General features: G+C 39.4%; 2 protein-coding genes across 47 annotated transcripts in view; one reads left to right on the top strand and one right to left on the bottom strand.

The window, feature by feature from the left end:
• Positions 1-12,419, top strand: part of PON1 (paraoxonase 1) — a 28,855-nt gene extending 16,436 nt beyond the window's left edge. For 19 of the 27 annotated variants that reach the window (XM_021101911.2, XM_021101913.2, XM_084973994.1 and 16 more), the window contains 4 exons: positions 2,506-2,706; positions 4,212-4,293; positions 8,718-8,846; positions 12,009-12,404. In XM_021101911.2, the coding sequence (XP_020957570.1) occupies positions 2,506-2,706; positions 4,212-4,293; positions 8,718-8,846; positions 12,009-12,167 (571 nt within the window). In that variant the 3' untranslated portion in view covers positions 12,168-12,404. 27 annotated transcript variants of the gene reach the window in all.
• Positions 12,420-14,150: 1,731 nt separating this feature from the next.
• The window catches only part of PPP1R9A (protein phosphatase 1 regulatory subunit 9A), a 315,461-nt gene continuing 309,219 nt past the window's right edge, over positions 14,151-20,392 (bottom strand). For all 20 annotated transcript variants that reach the window (XM_021063370.2, XM_021063375.2, XM_084977031.1 and 17 more), the window contains one exon: positions 14,151-20,332. In XM_021063370.2, the coding sequence (XP_020919029.2) occupies positions 20,123-20,332 (210 nt within the window). In that variant the 3' untranslated portion in view covers positions 14,151-20,122. The remainder of the gene's footprint in view (positions 20,333-20,392) is intronic.

The following is a 20,392-nucleotide window of genomic DNA, read 5'->3' as shown; positions in this document are numbered from 1 at the left end:
CCCTCTAACTATTATGATTTTCTAGAATCCCAACCTTTATTTGCAGAGCTCAATTATCTCAGTATTTGTAAACCTAGATTTCTTTTAAATTGTGTGCTATATACATGCGGGTACTATCAAAGCACCTGATAAATGATATGTGCTCAGTGGTACCAGTGCTTCTGCCTCTCCTTTCCTACCTGGGAAGTTTGATGTTGAGGAAAGTGAGATTGGAGAGAAGTTGAATTACTGGATGAAGGTCAATCAACCAATTGTAGCCATTAAAAATTACCATGACCCAGATCATCTTCTGCATGAAAGTTCAGAGAACAGCTTTTGGTGTGAGAGTTCATTCTTACATTCATTCAACAAGTATAGTTTGGAAGAAGAATGAGGACACTCAGTGTCTGGAGAATGTGCCAAATACCTAGATGTATATTAGGGGAAAGTGTGTAGGCCAGAGAAACTGGGCTAATGGTAAGAGCAATGGCGATAATAACAGCTTAATGAGCTTCAACCATAAGTTAGGTGCTGTAATGATCAGTTTAACAGCTTATTTTATTAACCTTTTACAAATATTTTCTTAGTTAAGTTTATCGTTATACCATTTTGGATTTTTTAAAAAAATGAGGCCTGGAGTCTTTAACTTGTCTCAGATGATACTCTCAGTAAATGGTACAGCTGGAATTCTAACCATGGTAGCTTGTGTGGAGTTTGTGCTCTGAGTTGCTATGAAATAGTGAAAATGTATTTTATTTGTTTTACCATTTTATCTTGGAAATCTCACTTTTTGTCTGGTTTCAGGGATAGCTTATTTTTTTTTCTGGGTAATTGCATATATATATGTATATATATATATAGTCTTTGGCAAAGTAGAATCAAACTGAAAATAACCATAGTTTACCACAATTAACTAAAATTCTGCCCTCTCAACCTAGGGATAGCCATGTATATTTTCTGCTTTGTATCCTATGGTGGTTTATATGATTTTCTATAGCATTAATAATCCAATGACTTATCTATTATATCTGAAGCATGTTATTAATAATAATCACACAATGGTCATTATTGGTCATTAACTTACTATATGCCTGGCATAGTTCCAAGATCTTTGATTCGTTATTTTGTTTTATTCTTACCCCAATCTTTCAAGGTACAGAGAGGCTCAGAGTTTAGTGACATTGTGGCCCCACGGATAACAAGCAACACCAGGATTCAAATGGAGTCCATCAGATTTCAAAGCTATTACTCTAAACCATCTGCTCTTTTTCTTTTGATGAAAAACAGCAATGGATTATAAAGCATACTGATTTCAGAAATTCACCTTAAAAAAGAGAGCAACCTCCTCTCCCCCAGTTTCCAGGCTTATGCCTGAAGCTTGTACAGAATCTACAAGATTCCTAGAGTTTTTTTCTCATGTAGTAACAGTGGCTACCACTGACAGAGGGTTTGAGTGGCAGGCTCCCTGAAAAGCACACAGCAGGCATTGTCTCATTGGAATTCCCACTGCAACGCCACAAATGAAGATGCTGACCCTTAGTCTTATACTAATGAGCTGTATGACTTTGGGAAAATCATTTAACCTCTCTTTACAGATGAGAAAACTGAGGATCTATATGCTTATCAAACTGGTCCAGGAGCCTAGAGCTGCGTCAGAGCGGATGTGCCAGCTGTGACGCCCTCTGCAATGGAGTTGAGATAATTCTCTCCCAGATAATGGCCCCCGGGAACTTCTGTCACCTCAATCAGCACAGAATGACTCACTTATATGTTCGCTGTTGTACCTATTAAAGCAGAAAAATAGACTCATATATCTTAGATTTTCAGTTACGTACAGAGAATCAAAATGAGAACAACAGCAACAAAAAAAGCCACAGGATCCTATTTCCAAGCATTCTTGCTCATGGACATTTCACTCTATTTAGAATCATGAAACTTTATGGCTGGAAGGGACCCTGTAATGCTGAAAGATAGACCAGTCCATCTCATCTTCCTTTTATAGATAAGGAAACTGAGGCCCTAACATGTGAACTGATTAATTTTCCCTAACTGTACACAGCAAATAGTAGCAGAGCTTTAAAATGCAAGACTCATTCATAATTGCCAGGATTTTTTCCACTGCTTGATGCTACCTTGGATTGTTCTATATGAGCATAAAGAAATTTGCCCTGATAATGATTCCTTGCCTAATGTAATTTCTACAGAGATTTGTCAGTCTATTTACACACACACACACACACACACACACACACACACACACACCCCTAACACTGTTTTAAAGATATGGTTAATAGGATGGTTATGTTCCTTTGCTATACTGACCTCTCAGGATTTCTTAGGGTAATTATCAACTTTGATGATTGTATAAGGAGGGATTGATTTCACATAATTCTGAGCCATAACAGCTATTGTGAAGACTCCATCCCACTTCATGATTTTAAACTAGACATTGATGAATACCAATGCATAATCCTGTAATGTATTATGCCTTCACCTGCATGTGTCATATGTGTGTTTGAATTGCAGAATAAATGACATTGTCGCTGTGGGACCTGAACACTTCTATGCCACCAATGATCACTATTTTGTTGACACTTACCTGACATTCTGGGAGATGTATTTGGGTCTAGCATGGTCATATGCTGTTTACTACAGTCCAAATGAAGTTCAAGTGATGGCCAGTGGATTTGATTTTGCTAATGGAATCAACATCTCACCTGATGGCAAGTATGTGAACTCCTCAAAGTGCCATGCATGTGTCCAGATTCTCATTAGACATCTTTAGAGCATATTCATTTTTTAAATAATGGGATGCATTTTAACATGTCTTCCCAGTAAGAGGAAATTGGAAAAAATGTAAAATATCTTAAATTTTCAGGGGATAATATACATCAAATCAAAATTTTCTATTTTGTGATGGCATATTATTTGAAATTTCTTTTTTTTTTTGGTGGGGGGAGAGGGTACATTTCAAGAGGGGAGGACTGCAGTAGCCATTTAGTGTTACTCAACAGTTTTGCTTTGAGGGAAGATTTTTTTTTTTTTTTTTATAATGGCTGCATCTGCGGCGTGTGGACATTCCCAGGCCAGAGAATGAATTCAAGCCACAGCTGCTGATCTATGCTCCATCTGTGGCAGCACCGAATCCTTTAACCCACTGAGCCAGGCAGGGGATCGAATGAGCACCTCTGCAGCAACCTGAGTCACTGCAGGCAGATTCTCAACCCCCTGTGCCATAATGGGAACTCCTGAGGGAAGATTTTTGAGTGTATAATGAAATTAAGAGTTTGTAGCTATGAATATAGCAGTGCTGGTTTATGACAAAACAAAGAACTTGCACTGAAATGTAAATCAAGGCACTGATTCCTTTAGCAAGAAAGTTTTACCATGGAGAAAACAAAAGTTAGCTTCACTAAGTTGCATGCTTAGAGATGTAGTTGATTTACGTTATTATATGGTGGTGACTCAGAAACAATTCACAGATTATCACTGGTCTGGGCACCACATTTTGGCTAGCACTCTATCTCATCTTGTATAATCAAGGATTTGCAACATATTTAGAGGGTTAGTAACATATTTAGAGAAAGCAACACAGACAGTTTTTAATTATTCATATCATCTCCTGCTCTTCAAAAATAGCAGATAATCAAGTAGTCATTTCTCTCTGCGCTCTGGGCTGCACTGTGCTTAGACTGGCTATGGATCTCTATGATGACTATGACATTGCACTATGTATAAATACTAAATCCACAGGATCAAGACCAGACTCAGGGTAGAGGAGAAGAAGCCTTCTCTTAGATCTAGGCCAAGTTCTTATTCTCTCTTGTATTTTTTCTGGCCTAAAACAAGGCCTTTGTTGTCAAAGAACTTTCCTGCGGCACATGGGTGAGAACTCACTGGCCTCTGAAATGCAAAACCTGGGGCTTGCCATTATACTGACAAACCAGGAGAAGCACTGTCATGCTTTTGCTTCCAGATATGAAGAGCTGGTGTTAGAGTTATGGAACACCTGCTCATTGGGGCCAACTAGCTTCCCACCTTTAGAAGCAACTTTTCAGAAATTATAACTCCAATGTTCACTGCCAACTCATTGAGTTCTTTCAGAATTTGGTGTGCTCTGAGACAGGTTCCATTTTCCAGTCTCTGAGCAAACTTCTTCTCTTCCAACTTCATGGTAACCTTCTGAATCACATTACTCCACGTGTTTTGATGTAGCTCTTTCTTCTTTGAAGGTATGTCTATATAGCTGAATCGATGGCTCATAAGATTCATGTGTATGAAAAGCATGCTAATTGGACTTTAACTCCATTGAAGGTAAGATGTATTAACACTGTAAGTTTGCAGAGTGATAATTAGATTCTAATTGATTTGCGAAATTAAAAGTGAAGAAAAAAGAATTATCTAATTGGAGTGGGTTACAACCAATTTTTCACTCCTTTATTAAGAGTCATCAGCATCATATGTGCTTGTTGTTCACTTTTGCTCAGCTGCAGAGTGGGAGGCATCAAACCATTCAAATCACCTCTGAAACTTTCTGCTCTAGTGAATTTTAAGCTTGGCATTGTGTTCTTCAATTCCCCTCCCTCCCTCCATCCTCCCCTTCTTCCACCTTCCTACACTATTTGCCTCCCTCCCTTCCCTTTCTCTCCCACTCTTGTCCCCCTCCATATTGATGAAACAGACAAGAAATTGCCTCAACCTGTATTTAATACAGCAGCACTCAGCACAATATTCATAAAGCCCAAGTACTCACAATGGTCATCAGCCCATCACCTTGCTGCCTTTGTCTCCAGCCCTTGCCCCTCTGTTGAGCCTCTCCTGCTTGAGTATTTCTGGAGCTCACTAGCCCTGCCTTGGGATGGGGCACTTGTTCCCTCTGCTCTCAGGTGCACTTCCTCAAGATCTCCAAGGCTCTCTCTTTTGTATCCTTCCAGATTTCACTTAATTGTCACTTCTGTGAGGCCTTCCCTGGCCATCCAAGCTAAACTGTTACTCTGCTTCTCCCTAAACACACCCACACCCACACTTCCCATCTCCTTCTTTATGGCTTTATTTTCCCTTCAACATCCTTTGCTAATATCCTTTATATCTTAATCTTTCCATTGTCTGCCTCTCCCACTAGGGCATAAGTTCCACAGAATAGATATTTTCTTGTGCGTTCCTGGGAGAGTTCCCACGCCTAGTAGGCATTCAAGAGATTAACTGCTGAACGAACCTGGTGGGGCTGGGCCACCTTCAGGGTTTCATCTTGACCCATACCAATTCTCATCAGGTCTAAAGATTTGGATCAAAAGGGGTTAAAATATAAAGGAAAGGTTCATTTTAAGAGTACTTTGAATAAAAAAATATAGTAAACGCACATGGCAAAATTCCAACAGAAGGCTTCCTTGATCACAGGAGAGAAAACAACAGTTACCAATTCCTTGTATATCTTTTCAGAAATAATTTACACATCAAGCAGATATGTGTATCTGCATATATACATCCTCCCACTCCTTCCTTTTTGTCACTAAATGGCAATATACACACTGCTCCAAACCTTGCTTTTTCACTTAGTGGAGATCATTTCATGTGAGCATATATAAATTTCTCTATCACTTTATGGACAGACCATAATGTATCTAACTATTCCCTTACTAATAGGCATTTAGGTAGTTCCCAGAATCTTGAGACTATAAACGATGGCATTATGTGTATCCTCGTATGGTTTTGTGCATAAGTAAAACATACGGAGGACAAGTTTCTAGAAGTGAAAATGCTGAGAGAAGGGTTTGTGCATTTTAAATGTTGATGGAAAGCAACAAACTGTTCTAAAAGACTGAATCAACTTATATTCCTACCAATAATGTTGGAGGATATTTCTTTATGTATTTTTTACCAGCCCAGTATATAGTTTCAAACTTCTGGATACTTGCCAGTCAAATGGCAAAACCCACTATTTTGTAGATTTAAATTGCATTTCTTTGATTATGAACAACACACAGCATCTTTTCATATGTTTAAAAAGCATTTGAATTTCAAAAAAAAATATAAAGGAGAGGAGAGAAAAAATAAGAACAAAGTGGAGCATTATGAAAGTCATGCTTCTAAAAAACACGAAGATATTGCTCCCCTGCCAGAACTGGCCCTGGCACGAAGTGCTGTCAGCTGGTCCCATGTGACTCTGCCCATCAGCGCATCTCAAGGACTGTCCTGAGAGGCTTCACTCCAAGAAAATTACCTTGATGTGACATCAAATGTAATATCATGTTTGACATTCAAAATCATTGGCAGGGCTAGTTTGGTATTAGCTGAAGTAAAATGGACTTTCACACACTCATACTGGCTGAAAGAATAACGACAAATTGTGGTTATAACAATAGGTACTTCTGCAAATGGAAAGGTAAAGGATTTCATAAGAATAAAACTCAATCTAATATACATTCAACACAGGATGAGAAAGGCGCTGCTCTCATGGAGGCGGGATTGAGGGAAAAAGCTTATTTCAGGTTTGGTTCCCACTTCTGACAGCAATTCAGTTGAGACCCCCTCCTTCCACTGACTATAATGTTATTCTTTTGTTTCTTTTGAAGGGTCATATTAATTAAGACCAGTTAATTCATACCCAGTGTGCCAAGAAATTTGATAAACTAGCTGGGATTGTTCTTAGAATTTGTGATGAGATGTGGATGGATTTATGTCCTGTCCAAGTGTAATGTAGCCATACAGTGAAATATTATTCAGCCTTAAAAAGGAATGAAGTAAAAATTCATGCTATAGCACCAATGAACTTGACATTATGCTAGTGAAATAATAGGCCAGGCGCAAAAGGACAAATACTATATAATTCCACTTATATGAGGAACCTAGAATAGGCAGATTCATGAAGAGAAAGTGGAATAGCACTTACCAGGGGATGGGGAAGGGAGGGATGGGGAGCTATTGGATATTGTTTCTTTTGGGGATGATGAAAGGTTCTGGAAATTGATCATGGTGGTGGATTCACAGCATTTCTAATATACTTGATGCCACTGAATTGTATGCTTAAAAATGGTTAAAATGACAAATTTCATGTTATGCATATTTTACCACAATAAAAGTTATCCCCTTCTCAAAAAAAAAAAAAATTCTAAGACACAGCCGATGAATTAGTCTCACTTCAGTGAGTTAAAATTCTCTAAAAATTGGGATATTTGTTAACAGAGGAGACAGTTTTTCCCAAAGAGAATAATTTATTGAGTTTCCTTGACCAAGTAAGGTAAAAATTTCCACTGGGCTTTGTGAAATGTGGTATACTTGTGCCTTGTGGTGAGTTAGTATTGCTAGAATTGTGGATTTGCAAGAGAAGAGTTCATTGCTAAGCCCAAGATGGGCTCTCTGCTGGACTGTCAGCTCTTCTTCAGCAGGACCCAGGCCTGCTGCTTGCTCAGCAGGGGCACATGGCAGGAGCTCAGTAATTGTGTGTTGAAATGAATGGGACCCCAGGATTCTGTGTCCTTTTCCCACTTTCTCTCCCCACCCTCATCTCTGCAGGCTTTCATCTCCCATGAAGTTCGCTGGTTGGTAATGACCCTATCTGAATTTAATAGCAAAGCCCTGAGACAAATATTTTCCTTAACTGATTAAAAATTTAACCTATCAGCTTAGAATGTCTGACACTGAGCTAGATGGGGTTTGGGGGATAAAGACTGGAGCTGATTTTGGCCAGAAGATGTTTGCTCAGCCACCTCCTTTGGCCAACCTTGTCTGTTTCCAGGGTGGGAATGAGGGATGGTGTTGCTCGAAGGTGAAAAGGAGGCTCTGCCTCAATGCTTGAGCCCACAAGTCCCTTCAGGGCCATGTCGGACTGCTCTCATTTTGAATAGGAAGCACAGGGCAGCATAGGCTCACTGCAACTCTCTGCCCACACTTTGGCCTCTTCAATGACTCACCACTGATTATTTCAGGCTCTCTGGGCACTAAGATACTCTGGCCTCTGTTTGAGGTACCTGGTAGATATTGTTTCTCCAAATGAGAGTTAGAGGTAAACAAATTGATGCTCCCCAGTAGAAGGCAGCGAAGATGATGAATGACGGAATTAAGAATCGTTGGTATTATTTATGATCCCAGTACAAAGCTTCGACAGCAATCTGTGCAGTCATCACATGCTTGCAACTTATATTTAGAAAATAAATAGCAGAAGAACAGGGAGTTGAATAATATCAGGAGGCTAAAGAAGAAACTTTCCCTCAACTCCAAGGCAAAAATTAGACCCTGGGTGATCATTTCTCCTCTGGCTGCATAGGATATGATTAGCCATTAAAGAAGAGCCTACGTTTCATTGATGTTCTCATCAGAAATTAATCTACATTTCCTGGCTGTTTTCCGAATGCTTATAAAAATAACATTTGCACATGCCTTTCTAGAAGGAACTGTTTTATGCTGCACTTAAAACTTTTTTTTTCTTCCAGTTTTAAGTTCATGCACAGATGTTAGTCTGAATACTTTCATCATCATTTTAACAATATTTCTTGGTTTTCTGATCTACCCCCTCCCTCGTGTGTTCTGGAAACTGGCTATATATTGGCACAGAAGGAAAGCTATAGGAATTCCTTGAATGCTAGTGAAATGGGGCAGAACTGTCATGTCCCTGAAGCTAGGAGTTTGGTGACCAGTGCCTTGATGATGGTTTTCCCAGGTGTAGTGTCATCACCTCTTGTTTTTTTTTTTTTTTTTTTCACTTTCTGTGCTTCCTTCTCTCCTTTGTTTTAATCCGGAAGTCTCTAGATTTTGATACAATTGTGGATAACATATCTGTGGATCCTGTGACAGGGGACCTTTGGATTGGATGCCACCCCAATGGCATGAAAGTCTTCTTTTATGACCCAGAGAATCCTCCTGGGTCAGAGGTTAGTTTGAAAAATGAATCACATCAGCAACCTTATTCCCAGTTGTTTAATTCAGTTGAAAATAGAAATCTCAACTATATGGGCAAATAAAAGGGGAACTTGGATAGATGAACCAGTTGATCAGATATAAAGAGGAATTTGTCCTTGGGAGGCATCTGAGTGTGAACTGGGTAATTGGAGGGGATTTAATGAGGGTCCTATGTACGAAAGTGTGGGTAGGGGAGGGAAATGAACAGTGGATAATGCAGTACTCCAAGGCCAATGAGGCAGGTGGAAATGGTTGCCAGAAGCCAGAACAAGAAGAGAGCCATGTGTGGTGGCGGTGCCAGGAGGGGAACCTCACTTCTGGTTGAGGGGTGGCATCTAGAGTAAACACCACTCCACCTCCCTCTCAGTTGCTCATCCCCCATGGTTCCTTGGTCCACACTTACTGGAAGGTGGAGGCAAAGGAGCCCTGAACAGGCTTCAAACAGGCTGAGCACAGTGGAGCAGGGGGAGGCCTCAAGGGCTACATTAGGATATCCAGCACTGGACTGGGGCCCATGTCTTTATTTCAATAGTGAGTTTCTCCAATTTGAGAATTCACAATAGTTTAAAGACTATCATGTGCCACATTGCTACAGTCTAATCATTTGTGTGTTACTTGCCTTCCTATTCAACTCCCTCTTCCCATGTATCAGTCAGTACATGCCCAAGTTCATGGGATGGACCAGTTCTAAAGCAGAGATGGCCAAACTTCCCAGCAGAATGGGAACATAAGTCACTGGCTGGAATGATCTGGGCTGAAAAGAGCTTCTCTTTCATCTTAGTTAGAGTACTCAAAGACCCTATTTGTGTCCAGGGTCTTTTTCAGTGCAAACAAGAATTTGAAACTCACTTTGCCATGGGCATTTGAACGTTTATTATGATTTACCTGGGCCTTTCTACTTTTGAGTTTTCAGAATGTACCAAAAATACTTGCTATTTATATCAAACACGTGGTATAATTTTTGACATAGTTTACTGCTATGTATTCTTTTGAGAGCTTCTTTTTTTTCTTTTTTTTTTTTTGTCTTTTTGCCATTTCTTGGGCTGCTCCCACGGCACATGGAGGTTCCCCAGGCTAGGGGTCCGATCAGAGCTGTAGCTGCCAGCCTACGCCAGAGCCACAGCAACGTGGGATTCCAGTTACGCCACAGCTCACGGCAACGACAGATCGTTAACCCACTGAGCAAGGGCAGGGATCGAACCCGCAACCTCATGGTTCCCAGTCGGATTCATCAACCACTGCGCCACAACAGGAACTCCATAGAGCTTAGTTTTAAGAGTCAATCTCATCCCTCCTTCTACCCCTGGTGGAGCGGGGAGGGGAGGGGGAGGGGTTTTTTTTTTTTTAAGCCTGTGTGTCTCTTGGATAAAAAGCGAAAACCAAATATGTATTTCCCATCACACACTGGCCCTTCGTACTCCTTTATCTCTGGGTTTACAAGGCAGCTGTGATTGTGGTGAATGGGAATCCTTTGTGCCTTTTGCTAGTTCTCAGCTATTAGGACCATTGTATGGTAGGTATGCCGAATAGAACTGAATTAAAGAAACGTATGCTGTGTCACATTCACTGTTCAGAACTGGGCAAAATGTTAGATTCTAATTTCTTCTTGCTTGTTAGCTCATTTGGTGAACTTGGGTCATTTGCTATAGCATGGACTTGGTTTGATTTCTGGGAAAAAAATTCTTCCTTTATAATGATGAATCTTGTAAGAAAGAGCAAAAAGTAATAACAATCCATTATCTAATGCACTGCCCCATAGAAGAGTGACTGAGTTTTATTAGGAAGTGGCTTCCTTAAACCAAGGTACACAATCAACTATTCCCCAGTCAGTAATTACTACATGTTAATGCTATAGCAATTTCCTAAAAGATCTGTCTTCGGTGCAACCTGTTTTGGAGAGGTCCTTTTAAAAGCTCCTATTGACCCTTGAATACATAAGCACTAGCCTTCCTACTCTGCCATTTTGGTATTGTCTATGTTTCGGTATCTTTTCTTCAAGAAAAGATATTTTATTTTATCCTAAAGCCTTAAGAATAACACAAGCTTGAAAAAGGAATTTAGAGTTCATCTAGTCCCACCCGCCTCATTCTACAAATGAAAAATAGTTTAGTGAATATGATCCTGGGCTCCCGGCTTATAAGTATGCTCCTTGTAGTATGTGAATCATATGAAATTACCATTTTATTGGTCAAATGGTCAAATATTAGCTATCAAGTATAGTCAGCTTATATATGCTGTTGCTAATGATACAATCATATTTCTGCTCAACTAAATGAAGGCAAGTGAACTTATAAAATCTTACATATTTTAGAGTTGGAACCTGAAGTTCAGAGGAATGATGAGTGTGGTATAGGGATATGTTATTTTGGGGGGCAATACTCTTTTTTTTAATTATTATTATTGGTACATTTGAAAACCAAGAATTGGGTGTAAGCATCCAAATTACTAGCATATCTGAAAATACAAAAAAAACTAGCCCAAATTCCAGCATGGGAATAATTTGGCTATTACTGAGTTAAACCTCCTCCCCCTGCAATTTACCACAGTCCCCACTGATCCTTAATGTACCACACCCAGGCTGTGCTACTGACTTACAATTCTTGCCTGGCCCCAATAAGACTCAGTCTCTATCTCTGTTAAGAATCACCTGATCGAAATCTGTCATTTTGCTAATGAGGAAATAGGTATCTTATATAGAGAGTAATTTTGGAACAAAATATAGTTTACCTAAAGGCTTCTTCTTATGGAGAAAGGACCCCATTTTAAAGCTATGTTTTGAGTGACTTTAAAAAATATTAATCCGGAGTTCCCGTCGTGGCACAGTGGTTAACGAATCCGACTAGGAACCATGAGGTTGCGAGTTCGGTCCCTGCCCTTGCTCAGTGGGTTAATGATCCGGCGTTGCCGCAAGCTGTGGTGTAGGTTGCAGACGCGGCTCGGATCCCGCGTTGCTGTGGCTCTGGCGTAGGCCGGTGGCTACAGCTCCGATTCAACCCCTAGCCTGGGAATCTCCATATGCCGCGGGAGCGGCCCAAGAAATAGCAACAACAACAACAGACAAAAGACAAAAAGACAAAACAAACAAACAAAAAAAAAAAACAAAAAAAAATTAATCTAATATTACTTTTTGATAGGTGCTCCGAATCCAGAACATTCTAACAGAAGAACCCAAAGTTACAGTGGTTTATGCAGACAATGGCACAGTTTTACAAGCAAGTACGACTGCTTCTGTATACAAAGGGAAACTGCTGATTGGCACTGTGTTCCACAGAGCTCTTTACTGTGAGCTCTAACAGGCCAATTTACACCCATGCCTTGGCAACCATGAGCTCTTCATTTCAACCACTTGCCACATCTCAGGGACCACAGTGATCTCATGCTAACCTTAAATGTGGACAATCACAAGACATGAAAGTGTGCTTAACTGGGAGCAGATAAGACGTAAAAGGCTTTTTTCAGAGTATAATATCAAATCAGTCTTGCAATATACGAAAACCTCTTACACCAATAAAAATCCTTTTTAATTAAAATGGCTAAAATCATCACATCAGTTGTCAGGTCTTAAGTAGTTCCACAGAATGTGACTCAGAAGGTCCTTTTCCTAAAATGTGTGTTTCCTGAGAAGACATGAGCTCTTGCTGCCTTGCCGTGTCTTGTTCATGAACTCTTGTGTCGTCAGAGCCCAGCACTCATCCAGAGCCTCCAGGTCACATGCCAGACAACCAGACTTGTGCTAAGAAGCTGCCCTCAGTGCCAGGCATCCCTCCCCAAAGTCACCAGACATCCTGGCATACTCAGGAACATTCCTACTTCCCCTTCATAAACTGTACATTTTAGTTTCCCAAACTTGGTGAAAGGAAGAAGTTTGTTCACTTGATGTCTCGATACAAAAGCCCATAATTGATTCAGGTAAAACTAAGTATCAGCAGAGACAAAAGTGTTGTTGAAGTGATGGTGGTGGTAGTTTTTCCTTTTTTTTTTTTTTTTTTTCCTAATCTAACTTGCTATGGAGGCTAAAAAGAAATCAATGGAAAGGTAAACAAAAAAAGCAGAAAATTAATAAACTTTGGCTGTCTTTAGAGAGATGTGACTAGGAAGAATAGATGACTTTGCCATTTTCTTATAAAAGCTGGTATGAAAAGATGACCTATCTTCATTTATTTGTCTATCTTGAAGGCGTAGCTTCCAGGCTGGATTATCTTGGGGGGATCCTGAGGCAGTCCCATTAGAAACAAAGTTTTTCTAACGCACTTGCTGTGACAATGGTCCGGCATTTGGGGAAAAATGTTTTGCAGAGAAATTGAGAACTGCCAGCTGCTGATAATTTAAGACCATTGAGTTAAAGTAATAAACACGAACATCTTGTTTGGATAAAAAAACACTTCCTTCACTTCAGGATTAGAGTTATCGTAGTCACGATCTCAGTGAGCATAATATCACATGCCCAATGAGTCTGCAATTATTCAGCGACACTGTTCACGGCCCCTGAAGCTGGATCCTCCTAAATATTATTTTGAAACTATCAATGGCTGTGGTGCTTAGGTTGATACTTCCCTTAAAAAGAGTCACTTGGTATCATCAATAAAATGACCATACTCTGTTCTTCCTTGTTCTTGGTAGAACATACAAATTCTGCCCTCATGAGACAGCTACACAATTTGACAGCTTATACTCAAAATCATTCAAAAAGGAAGAGAAAACAGCTCAATGCATTTATTCTGTGATGTTCAGCTCTAAATTCTGGCATTGCCAACGGTTTAGTCACAGATAAATTATGGGTTTGTGTATACAGAAGAAAGATATTAATACCCCCCACTCGTTATATTCAGTCTTCTGAATATTTCAGGTTTTAGAAATAAAATTGTTGATGGGAACACCATACAATGGGATGGCCTGACTCTAAGTTTGCCCCATGCTGTGTGAGGCCAACTGCCTAATGGATTTGTGACAGACCTTCTCCTGGCTGATAGGTATCAGAAGCTGTGACAGTGAAGCCATGATGGGAACAGAGAGGTGGGCAAGGGAGCTCCTAGTGGAAGTTTTGATCATTTAACTTTATGCCCAGTTCCATAATTGTGCTTTCAAATGTAATTCTAGCTGCCAATTTACACTTTACCAGGGCTAAAACTTATTTTTAGTTTCATTTCCATGGAAAATGTGCACTTTGCTCTTGATTGATAGGTATATTTTGACAGTTAATACAGGTTTACCCAGTCAAGGCTTGTTTTAGTTGAAGGTGAAAATGGAAGAGGAAAAAAAAATTACTTCAACAGACCTTAGTATTTCTCTTTTTATTGCATTCGTTGTCTAACAACAACAATACTCATTGGCAAGAAATTTATTTACACTAACAAATTAAATTTAATCACAGATATTTTTAGATTGGTCAGAAAACAAAGGACCACTGCGATATTTTGCTTTGAATGCCTCTGAAAACCATAGAGTAAGAAATGTCGTTTTGAACGGAACAATCTAGAGAAGTACATATTAACCAAGCACAAGAGAACAATCCAGACGTGGCACTATTGTCTCTTCCATGCAAATGATCGAACACCAAAATGTACAAATTAAAATTTTCAGATAACATGCTATCCATACTTATTGGACTTAAAATGATTTCCAAACAACTCTTTTCCTTCAGTGATACATAAAGAAGGATTGAAATAAATCAGCTTCTCTCCAATGGAATAGAATTCACTCTCTTTTTCTCTCCTTTCAGCTGGCCGGTTTTGTTAGTGATTTGTAGCAAGTGTACTAGTGGTTTAACTGCAACACCATTAAAAGGTACAAAAGCAGTAGTGATGACGATAAATAATATTAAGGAAAACACATACATATATATTTAAGAGTAGTCACTAAGCACTAACTAAATCTGATGTTGTTGGGAGGTGTTATCTAGCTGGAGTGCCTCTTAATTCCCACTTCTGAAAGTAATTTAATGAGTTTTGGCCAATTGTTCTTTCATGGATGAAAGATTATATTCTTAACAGGAAACCGAGGTGTGTGAAGATCGCTGAAGGGAACAGAAGCATACACCTTCCAACAACATACTCACGCTCATATCCTCTTGTGTTATATTTGGTGATGACCTAGCCATGTCATCACTTTGCAAAAGAAGTAAATACATGGTCATGTGATAGCAACACTGCCATCAGAGACCCAGTAATTAGTGACTTAAGCATCACAGCGACCAAATGTCATTTTAGAGCATGAGCAAATGCACCAGAACACACAATGCAATTTTCAGCCAAGGAAACTGCAGTCTGCAGTTGAAAATGCCCAAAGCTGCATACACTTCTGAGCTTCAACTCAGCAATGTGCAATCTTGACATCAAAGCATTAACCAAACATGTGAGGAAATTTCATCTTACTAAAATACCAAATATCTAATAAACCATTTTACCAAAATATATAAACATGTAGAAGGATAAATGCATTTAGTAGAAATACATTAAAAAATCTCTTAAAATCTCATGAGCCATTCAATGTACACACACACACAAAATGGCAATAAGGCTATGATACTGCTCAGGGTCCTATCTGACATTACCAAGTTTCATATACAAGATATATTTTTATGCCATGAGGTTGCAGTATGTGTGCATGTACTGGGGGGGGGATATATTCATACATATGTAGTTCTGTACATCTACACAAACGGCATGCACATTCTTGAGAAATTGCCTCTTGTTCTCTAATTCCTTACCTTATTCATTCTTGAATCCCTAGTGGTTTGGGAGCTGGGGCTGAGGTGGGGCCAAGGACTGGAAATCATCACCTTTCTTTCCTTCCCTACATGCTGTAGATCCGGATTCAGGTCACACTCCACTTTTGGTCCATACACTCAAAGGTATGAGCCTTCGAGGAACCACCATCCTCTCAACACATTCACATAGACACCCACACTAGAGCATGTAAGGACCCTCTGCGAAGCATACGGTGGAAACTCATATTTCCATTTTCCAGGAGAAATTCCTTCTGTAGGCTTTTTCTTTTCCCTTTTACTTCTTGATTGGGTCTATTCTTGCTGCTACTTTAAATACTACTGGTATACTATCTCCTGTGATTTGTTTTCCCCAGTGTTTTGGACCAAGACTAAGTTTCCTGAGACTTTAAATGCCTAAGACAAAGATAAACAAGATCTGCCTGCATATGAGGGTATTCTTCAGGATTGAATTAATGAAGCATATTCGTATTTTTTATAACCCTGCTTCTTCTTGAGAATTTACTCCCTACCTCCAACATCATAATGAAAGCAATTCTAATAGAAAATATGAACATTTTATTTCTGAACTTCATCCTTAAATGTTTAGCTTCAGAACAATGCAGAGGTAGTCCTTTGATTAAAGGTAAGTTGGAAAAGATATTTTAAAAACTGGGCTTTTCCTTTTCATTTTACCTCTTCATTCAGAAAGCACTAAGGACTTGGTGTTACATAGGTGACATGAACCCTAGTTCATGACCATTGCCCACCAAGTTGAAATGCCCCTCAAGTGCGGCTCTATTGGGACAGTAAATTTAGTTACTCAAATGGAGGTTGGAAATTCTGAAATAGCTCCATGTAATGAAGGAGCTACATCACATTTGAAGCACAGACATTCCTTCTAGAATGGCTGGGGCAACCCCTTTTGAAACGGCTTGAATACTACAGTCAAAAACTGGGTTCTCCTCTCTGGCAGCTTGGTCTGTAATTTTTAACACTTGTAAATGAGTTAGATAAATGAATTTTCATTTATCATTTAAGAGCACATGTTAATCCTATTACACAAAGAACCTAGCCAAGAATTATGTGTCTTCAATAAAAACCATAAAGGCAAATTAAAGTGCTGGATCAAACAACCTGGCTTGGGCCTGTAGAATCTTAAGATTCCAGGGTAGCGATGATGAAGATAGATAAAAAGCAACAGTTTGTTTGGTTCCTTGTTCTCTTGTCTCTTTGTTTCCAACACAGAGAAGCACAAGGTAGGTTCCCATTTCACGCCTCCTAGAAGTGGTGTGTGGAATGAGCACCTACCACACTGCAATCATGAACTGCTGTGGGTTGAAAATGCTTATGGGATGTTGAGGGTGGGAAATCCATGTCAACCCCAGCTGAAGGAGGAGACCATAGCATAGCCTTGTTGTCATGAAACTAACGGTGATCTTCATCAGTGTGTTAGAATGAGCAAGACTAGGTTTTCACCCTAACTTATCCCTCTGTAGTAAACTTCTGATTCAGGCCAAAAAAAAAAAAAAAGAAAGAAAAAGAAAGGGAGAGAGAGAGAGAGAAAACTGTTACGTAAATTGTAAATTACTTTAAGGGAGAGAGTCTTTTAGTGGAACACCCTGCCTCAGACACTCAGCTCAGACAATGCTCTCTGTCTACAGCTTGGCCTCACCACAACTGCCTGCCCCCAAAAGCATTACCTGTATCCCAAAAACACTTTTGGCTATTGTTAGAATCATACCGAGCTGTTGTTTAGGGAACATAGTTCATAATAACCAGGTATTCCCTTTTTGTTCATTTTCTAAATAAATAAATAAATAACTACAAAGTCTTTAAGGTTCATGAAGCAACAATTCTGTTAAATTGTAAGGACACTGAAAACGACTAGCATCAAAGTAGGAGCTGTGTAAAATACGAATCTCAATTAGGCATCATGCACTAGAGCCAATAAAGGAAATAATAGGAAAACAAAATGTTCACAAGATCTGAGGTCCTTCACTTTGTTTTCATACCCTTTTATCGATCGGCTCACATTTTATCCTTTGTTGGACAATCAAAGACATTTCTGCAGTTTTAATTAGTAATGTTAAAATAACTCAAGAAGAACTAAAATTACTATAACTTAAAAATCAAAACAATTATAATACAAACTAAATGATTTGAGGAATAAGAATTTGATTTATAATATTATCAGTTGGTCACTGATCTAAACAACAAATAAAGTTAAAGAACAATACTTCTAAGACATTTGAGAAAAAGCAATATAATAGATCATAAATTATGTGCAGAGACTGAGACTTATAGACATTTCCAGTATATACATCCATTTTCATATATTACCAAAGTGTAAACATAACTTAAGATAATCACCCTTCCATTTCCACCCTTAAAATGAATACAGTGAAACTTCCAGTGTGATCCACATCACTTTTTTCCCCAAAGATAAGCAAAAATGGCAAAAATTTATAACTAGCATTAACAGATTTTGACTAATTTAGTCTTTTCTAGTATTAGAAAAGATTTGTTGAATGTTGTTCATTGATAGTGGTTCTTTGTTTCTCACGATATTAATAAATAGCAAAGCACCACACATCTCAAAATATTAATAGAGTATCTAGTATGGCAGTTTCATTATCATACCCCAAATAAAGACAGAAAAATTAGGTAGTGACTTGGATAACTGTAGAATACCATGTTACTTTATGTCAATACTTCTGAGGATCAAATGAATGGCCTATATCTAGTGATGAAGGAGCTGAACTGGAACTTAACAGATAATACTCTGTCACTGAAAAGGAAGTAGGCCTTGGGGAAGAACAGAATTATAAATTTCTAGCTTAGATAATTCCAGATTTCAAATATTCAAACAAGCAGAAAAACAAAAAACAGAAAACACCATGCTCAAAATACAAGATGGAGCTACGTGGGCAGGAGCCCCTTTACATTACCTGTTACTTGTAACCTTCAAAAGCCTTCCCCTAAGCTCTGTGTGTAGAACACCTCCAGTGGAAGATAAGGACAGAGAATCCCCAGTGGAGTAAAGGAAGTAAAATACTTGTCCAAGGATTCATATGGCCTCAACTCTTATTTTGAAACTGGTCCTCTGGAAAGTGGATGACCTTGTTTTTACAGCCAATGCAGCAAAGAGAACCAGATACATGAGCATAAAAAGCAAAACAACAACATCAACAACAACAACAACAACTACAACAACAAATCTATCACTTGAAATTTCTGAGGATGAGTTTATTTTCTTCTCCTTCTGCCCCAGTCTCCTGCATTTGAATTAGTTTGACGAAATACTGAAATTCTTAATACTGGCTTTAAAATGAGTATAACTGCCTGCACTGCTAGACTGTATCCTGTGTACCATCTTAAACTTTAACTGTAAAGTGGAAATCTCTAAAGAATGGAAGAGAATGGCTCAGAAAAACCATTCAAAACATCTCAAAAATATAACTGACAGCCCTCCTTTACGGGAACATTCTGTGTGCTCAAGAAAATTGCTTCTCTGGTTGAATGTTAGTCAAATCTAACTTTAACTGGTATTTCTATTTTCCTTAAAAGTATATTTGTTAAAATGGTAACTGAGCCCACGTGGGAACTCTTGAGTAGAAAATATGTGATGAGTTCCCTACTGTGTCATAGGCTGAAGACCAGCCAGAATGCTCCCCAGGAGAGGAAACCTGAAAATGTTGGTTTCCTTAAAAATCAATTTTGTGTTCAATTTGTTGGGGGAAAAAGGAACTGCGTTGTGTGTCGGTGTTGCTGAAATACTGAACGTGCAGCAGTAGCAAAGTAAACAACAGAGCCCCACATCCCATGGCTGTATTAGCATCTGAATTTTTCTTTGTTTGGCTAAATCTGGAGGATAAATGTTACCCTCAGAACCCCAATGTAATACCCACATTCACATTCTTAAGGCTTTTGCTTCCTTCTGGGGTTAACAAAAGTGATTCGTTTTCTCTTCTTGATGCCCAGCAAGCAGAAGAGTTTGCTTGCTTTTTGACATAGTAAGTAATTATGTGGCAGAGTACCCACATTTCTACAGTGGGGTTGTCTCACTGTCCAGACACAGAAATGAGGGGGAACTTTCCCACACACTGGAGTGGATTCTGCAGCCCAGATCTCATGGCAGAGTGGTATTCTCGGCCATGCAGATATGAGCCACTGCCCAGTTTCAGGATCCCACACTGAAAGCGCATGGAGCTCCACTGACAGTGCCAGGGTGTGTTATGCTCCTGCTGGCCAGGGTCACAGTGGTTCTTCAAGTGACACCACCTACACACCCTAAAGAAGAGAGAGACACTGCTATCTTGCATCCCTCACCAACGAGATCCTTGGTTTTTTACTAGGCCGAAGGTGGTACGGGATTATTTCAGTAGGTGAAAATTAAAGAGTGTATTCTATTAATGCAGAAAATGCAGTGGTTGAACACACGGTTCCCCAGTCTGCCAAAGAACAAGTTACCCTGTCATCAGTTTCTTCTTCATCCTCCGGAGGAGAGCAGGGCAGGAAGAGGTGGAAACTTCTCTTGGTGTCTTACTGCTCACCAGCACCCTCTGTAGCAGCTGCCATCCTCTCTGTCTTCTTAGACTTCCTCTGCATTTGCTCTTGTTCCTTCCTCCTCAGCTTTTCTCTTTGTTTTTCCATTTTCTCTTGAGCCTTCCGAGCCTTCTCTAGAGACACCTTCATTTCCTTGAGCTTTTTTTTGACCACTGCCCGGTCCTGGGATGATGTCATCCCAAGAGCCTAGGAAGGAAACACATATACCAACTGAATTTGAAAACCAATGACCTCTCTGCTTCTGAG

The sequence above is a fragment of the Sus scrofa genome, chromosome 9 (assembly GCF_054392235.1).
Source record: "Sus scrofa isolate SSC_HxYL_T2T_F1_AM1 chromosome 9, Sscrofa_HxYL_maternal_Yorkshire_Landrace_v2.0, whole genome shotgun sequence".
NCBI lineage: Eukaryota > Metazoa > Chordata > Mammalia > Artiodactyla > Suidae > Sus > Sus scrofa.
This window is presented reverse-complemented; position numbering and strand designations above follow the sequence as displayed.